At 43.2% G+C, this 6882-nt stretch overlaps 1 protein-coding gene across 4 annotated transcripts in view; it reads right to left on the reverse strand.

The window, feature by feature from the left end:
* LOC140389796 (ephrin type-B receptor 3-like) overlaps positions 1-5733 on the reverse strand; it is a 133942-nt gene extending 128209 nt beyond the window's left edge. For all 4 annotated transcript variants that reach the window (XM_072474329.1, XM_072474327.1, XM_072474328.1 and 1 more), the window contains exon 1: positions 5583-5733. In XM_072474329.1, the coding sequence (XP_072330430.1) occupies positions 5583-5637 (55 nt within the window). In that variant the 5' untranslated portion in view covers positions 5638-5733. The remainder of the gene's footprint in view (positions 1-5582) is intronic.
* Between the last annotated feature and the right edge of the window lie 1149 nt (positions 5734-6882).

The following is a 6882-nucleotide window of genomic DNA, read 5'->3' on the forward strand; positions in this document are numbered from 1 at the left end:
GACAGAGGGAGTCATTGACTTTTTTCACAGGCTTTCCTGCAGAGTGGGCTGTGTGAAGTGCTATCAAGGCGTTGGTTGTGCATGTGTGTAGTCGATGTTTAAACGTGATCCTTTTCCGACTCCCAAGAAATAGAAATCACAGCCAGTTTTGGGAAACTGTGGTTTTCTCACACTTTTTCTCATGTAACGGCAATGTAGTTACATGTTCCATTCTGACATTGGTACATTTATAATTCCTTATGTTCCCTATACACACATAAAAAATAGGCCATCTCTATTTGTTTTAAACATCAATTTGGGCAGAAGCTATTTGAATTCTGTTTCTTTTTACCTAAAACAGTCCTTATCATTTAAAGCCATTGACTTTCAGCATAAAGCGGGCAAAATATATATGCTTATTTTAAACACATTTCCGGAAAAAATATAGAAAGATCAGCAGTAGGAACAAGATTGTAGCTTATTTTTCTCCTAGCGAGTCAAACATGACAGAAGAGAGTTCATATTAAAACTTCTCCCCTTAGCAAAGTGTGACTTTCCAATTAGTTTGTATGTCGTAATTTCTGAAATTTGATTCATGTAATGAAAATGTTTCTTTAATATTCACTGCATTCTTAATCCAATTCAGTTTCGAATATTGAACCATTTTAGAGGAAATGACACCACTGCTCATATTAAAGAACCAAGGGAAAACCCAACACATTTCAGGACTTCATGCTGTATTTTAAAGTCAGTATTTGCATCTTGAAGACATTTGAGGATCAAAGATAAAAATACTTTTTTAAAAAGTCTTGTTACTATTCAGAGCTACCTATCGTTTTAGTAAATGATTGTACTGTTGGTGGGGCTAGAGCTATCTAATCTATAACCCCCATTGTATCAAAGCCTCATATCCAACCCATCTCTGCAATTAATTTGACTGTTCGCATTTACACTTGGAAAATGACTTCCTACAATATACCTCATTCCTGCAACTACTACCTTACACTGATACCTAAATTACCAATGTCAGGCCTACAAACGCCACAGAATCATGCCATAAATTCCTTTAACAGGAAGGGACTGAAATGACAGAAACTGGTTCAGGAAACATGGCACACAAATGAGAAAACACAAGCAATTCATAAAGCATGAACTCGTCCCCAAAACTAATGTGACCTTTTATTTCCAACAGTCTCCTGCGCTGCCAGGACTCATCATACATTTCAAACGTAATCCAATTTGCCTGTCGTTTTCCCAATAAGGCTCTATCGGTATTGCGCCAATGCTATTTCTGCTTTCCCATCAGCAAGTTCACGACCTCTTTCTGCCCTCTTGATGACAGTTCATGCCTCGGGATTAAAAACTGCAAGCTCGCAGTGCATTAATTCTGCAATTCATCATTCCAGCGCAAAAGGACAGTGTACATTCACCGACTTTCCCCGTGATGTTTCAGGGTTGGTTCACACATTTGCCTCAAGTTAACAAATGCTCAAAAAGTTAACCTTGCTCAATGGGAAAAGGGAACAAGACAGCCGGTGTAGATTAGGATCGGAGAGCTAGACATAAGTGATCATTCAACCTTAATATATTTCTGTTATTATTAAGCAATGCTGTCTCCCTGTCCTGGGCAGACTCTCAGAGTTATTGAAGACAACGCGAAGGATAATGTCAACTTTGTGGAGTCCTTAGCAACCTGAGGGTGCACCAGGAACTGGTTTACAGCACCCGGATTGTTCATGATGGGCCCACACATCGCACCAGTCCCACCACCAGCCCCCGGGATATGCGCTCCAATCCCTGTGGCAATCCGCAGTGCAGACATCATTGGACAACTCGCTTTCAATAATCGGGAGTTGTTCCGAGGATTTTCTTTTAGTCACACGAAACGTATCCGGTTGCAAGCGAGGTGCCATTTGCTTTGTGCCGCCCCATAATAAAAATATTATCAAATGTCTGGATTAGAGATGAGCTGTTTATAAATAACCGGAAGTTCGCCTTGCAGAACACTGCCAAATGTTGTAAACCAACCCGTTGGTTATAATGAGGCAAGAACCACTCCTCAGGAAAGAAAACCCGTGAAACGCCAATTCTTCGTGCATGTTGTTTACTTAATGTGCTGTCATGGTATCTGGGGATTTGCTTTCCTTTTAAAACAAATCCACTGAAAGGAACTAAATCCGCCGGCCCTTGTGCTGAAAACGGCACAACAAGCAGGCACGCAACTCTGAAACCAGATTCTAAACCGGACTGCCACATGAGCAGCTTTTTAACCAGCCTACATTCCACAGACCGCCTTCCTTTATGGGAATGTAAAGGGAAAGGGGGGAGGGAGAGAAAGAGAGGAAAAGCCCAGAGTAATGTGCGAAATTCACATCAGACAAAACAGATCCCAGGAGCATAGTGAAATTCACACCGTCCATCCAGCCTCCTTGCTTGTCTGCCTTGGAATGAGGGAATGGTGCAGAGCCCATTAGCAGCTGACAGCGGGGAAACAAGACAGCAGAGTGAGAAGCAACAGCCCCCAGGACACGGTCCCCAGTGCCCGGGCCAACACGTGCAGCAGCCCCTGTCTCTTTCCAGCGACTACCCCCCCCCCCCCCCAACCAATTTGCGAGTCCGGTTTCCATTTAAAAAAAACCTTCGTTTGGCACTTGCTGTTCGTACCGCCATCATCGCTCATTGTGATCATTTGCAGATCCTAGAACTCGGAAGGTGGAATTTAAGCAATCGCTCTCTGACCGAAGTCCAGAGCTCTATATTTTATGATATCTATATATATATCAGCGCTGGGGATGTAACTGCGAGTGATGTTCTACTTTTTGTACGTTGATCAATTTCATGACGGTGCGTCAATGCATTGGAATAAAAGTTTCATGGTTACAGATTTAAGCAAAACACTTTCTTTTTTAATTTAGAAAATTTGTCCAATTTTAGGATTATTGCCATAACAGGACGTCTTGGGAATGAACAGTCGCGAAAAGAAGAAATGTGATAATTTCAGTTTTGCAAAAGTAAATCCCGGACGGTATATTTGCTCCTTTTCCAGCTGGGTGGGGGATATTAATTATCATAACTTCTTCTGTGGTTAAACATCATCATACTTGCGCGTCTGAGTTTGCATTATGCGTCTTGTAGCATGTCTAACAAATGATTTAATTCGTGGTTATGGTGAGGTCAGGGTATCCAAATGCATTTGAATTATTAGTGTTTTATTCAATGGGTAGAGAAGATCACCGGGTAATCTTTGTTTTAAATATTAATTTCTCAAATATGCACTCGGGGCATAATATACACAAGCTGTCTCCAATGCAGAAGTTGACAACGCTGTTTTTTATGCTTGAGTAAGCTTTTTATGAATATTTAATTTATATGCTGGGGTTAAAACACCCAAACTACGCATTATTTCTGTGAATCTCCGAACAATCTAGCACTGGTGGTGTCTAACTATCGGATTCCGCACAGGAAAGGCGGCTGTTGTTTAATGATGTTTTAAGGGACGATTAAACGATGGAAATTAACAGCCAGCCGGTTTGCAGTGCAATAAGTAACAGCGCTGTGAGGTCGAATTTGGTGCAGGGTTTATCATGGGAAGGTTTAGTCTGAAGGGAAGCAATGTTCCTCAAGTGAGAGTCAACATCGCCTTGTTAGCTTGGGTACTAACATCCCCGCGTCTGCTCCACAGCCCGTCCATTGCCAGTAACGCAATTCCTCCCTCTCCTCCTGTATTGGGAACGTGTTCGGAAGGCGGCAGAGGCAAATGTAGCACCGAAAACATTGCTCCAACTGGAGCGATTGTGTTCGTGGAGAGAATATTAATTGTGCCCTGTTAACCAAGGCCCCAGTCCGCAGTGACTACCCTGACAGTTCAACAGAATATGAAATATAGACCAGAACAGCTTACAGCAGTGAGCATTCCCAGGGATTGGCAGAGTGCTGCTTGATGGATGAAGATGGGATACCATTTACCAGGGTTTCTAGCAGTCGCGGACAGCCCCTGAACCTAACCGTTGGATGTGATGGGTGTGTGGAAGACAATCACACTCTACTCTGTAGCTCACAATCATTCCACTACATAGAAACCTAGAACCAGGTTTCTCTGCCGCTGCAAAATGCCATTGTTAAGGAAATAAATGTTTTTGTGAAGTTCCTTGTCCAAATCGCCGGGCTGACTGGATAACTTTTAGATTCTGCCTGGTTGAAAGCTGAGACCAATTGGAGGGGTATCTGAAGCATCATGGACGCCAACAGTCCAAACTGATTTGGGACAGCAAATAGTTAAACATGCATTCTGACCACTTTTTTTTTTGGCGAACGCAGTCAAAATGTAAACTCGCCCAACATTGAACCCAAACCACAATGGCATCGATATCCCGAGAGTTGTAATGACTTAGAAGAACTGCCCCAGAATCGTCCTTTTATCTCGGGTTGTGAGTGGCAACAGCAGCTCCAACATACACAGGGTTTGCCAGCTACCTATTTCCAACCTATACACACATTCCAGCTAACCTGGTCTCCTCAAACCACAGCCAGTCCACATTTGCTATTGATGAATATTTTATTTCTCGGGCTCCCAAACTCTTGATTGACATTGATGGTGGCCAACTGCACAACTGGTTAAAATACCCTGAGCACTTCGATTCGACATGATTCGGGTTTCTAAACCGTGCAGTGTGAATCTGAAGGGGACGCGAACGCTTGCGGATAAACCCCATGTAAAACCTCACCTCAGCTCCCCACACACCGCCCCCCTCGCCTCCCCCATCGTAATAAGTTCCGTCGTTACTTTGTTTACTTCCAAACTCGGTCATCACAAAAATAGATCATCCCCGCGCTTCCGAATTAAAACGTCCTTCCCCAAGACCATCCGGCTTCTTGACTCTCACTACCTTGGGTAAAGTTGATGCGGTGGAGGGTACAGCACAGAGGATGAGGAATTCTGTGCTGGTCCCTGTTAGTGATTAGTGGCCTCGACGTGGAAGAGAGCCCCCCCCCCGGGAGGTTGGGCTTTTTGACTCCCAGGTACAAGCAGCAAGAGCTGATCGTGAGGGGCCGATCGCAAACTTGGTTCACAAGATTTTTCCAGACCCCCGCCCCCGCTCTCTCAAACACAATCAGGACAGAATCAGATCTCAGAATCGCAGGTCCCACTCCCTTTTTTTGGGGCTGCACCCCGATCGTCAGTCCTGTTGCCAAAATAAAAGAAACTGTTCTCTTAAATCCTTGGAACATTTCAACCTGGTTATTTCTTCCGAGTGTAAAACACACACGGGGCAGCTATGTAAATGTTAACTTATGCGCATTGTTTCTTGTATTACACATTAAACGATGGTAGAAAGCAGCGAATCAACTCGAAAATGTAAGTTTATGGAGCAACTGTTTCCATAGACCACTCTCGGTCCACAACAAGCTGTCTTGGTATGAATAGACTGGTAAACATTGAAACATCTCGATCGCTCTGCTTCCCTATCAGGTGGGCTCAAAGACTTGCATGTAGTTGCCGCGATCTTGTTGCCTTCTCCGTCCCCCCTGTTTTGAATCCAATGGAAACTGCTGGGTTTCGTCAAATGCAAAGAGTAATGAGACCTCTGAAAGGCTGCCCCTACCTTCAACAGCCATGGCCAGCGGGCAGAAGAAGTATAAAAACACCGAGATATCCATAATGTTAACTTCCCCTTTCCTCCTCGCCTCGTCTTATTCCAGTGCTGAGCTCACACTGTTCTCTCGATCGCTCTGGCACTCGGTCAGGAATCAGTAGTGAATGAGTGCGGCTTGCTGGGAAAGCCACTCGCACTGTCAATCAGAGGAGGGCAGTCCGCCCACAACTTCTGCGATTCATTGCTGCACCCGAGAGGCTGCTCCCAGCCCTGGAGTGTGTGGACTGAGCGCCTCCTACCGGCCACCAGCAGCCTCAGCACCCGAGTGGCACCAAACTGAGCTTCGGGCTGGACAAATGGACACGAGGCTCTTTAACAATAAAACACCCTTCGCGGTAGTATTGATTTATTACTCATATTACTGAAGCTCATGAAGATATTACTAATCTCTCGATTACAGCACAGTATATTAAATGTATTGACAAATAGGTCATTACACAGGGATACAGGTGATTTGTTCAGCGATCTCTCAGTTCTACTTGTCACATTGGCATCTCACCAAGTTGGAATCTGTAAACCCATCCGTAGCTTCACTAGACTATTATAGATCTTCTCCAAAGTACTAGACCTTTTAAGTACCTTTTATAGATATAAAATTACATAGTCCGCGATTTTTTTTTAAACATGTATTTTTCTGGAATATATATATATACTGTATATAACGCTGACAATAATCAGACCTCAAGCCTGAAGGTTGTGATTACTGTAAAACACAAAAAGTGTTGTTTTAACAAGGAACGCGCATCTGTTCAGGTGTAAAACAGACTTGACGCTCGATTTAATTATAGTCATTATTAGAGGAAAACAGCACAACAGAAAATAGTGCAGGAACTGAACATTAACGTTTTGTAACTGTTCAATGCGCCATCCTTGCCACAATATTTTGCGCCTTCCATTCAGAGACAGCATATTGTTTATAAATGGCTTCCCAAGTATTAAAAAAAAAGAAACATACGAGGCATCATTTTTAAAGTGTCCTCGCTTCCTCTTCAGAGGAAGTTTTATTGATCACCAAATTGAAACAATGGTTGAGTGTCTGATATTCCTGAGAGCTATTTAATAAAATCTTAATCATCAGGAGGAACAATATAAAGCCTGGAAACCACATTACACCTATAATGATGACCGTTCGAAATAGTTCAACCGAATTCATTGGGATAATGAATGAAACATTCTCCGTTCTGCGGGAGATTGTGATTTACTTCATGTCGAGTCACCCTGAAGTTCCCTCTTGAGTAGGAAAAATTCA

Source organism: Scyliorhinus torazame, chromosome 14, assembly GCF_047496885.1.
Source record: "Scyliorhinus torazame isolate Kashiwa2021f chromosome 14, sScyTor2.1, whole genome shotgun sequence".
NCBI classification, from domain to species: Eukaryota; Metazoa; Chordata; class Chondrichthyes; order Carcharhiniformes; family Scyliorhinidae; genus Scyliorhinus; species Scyliorhinus torazame.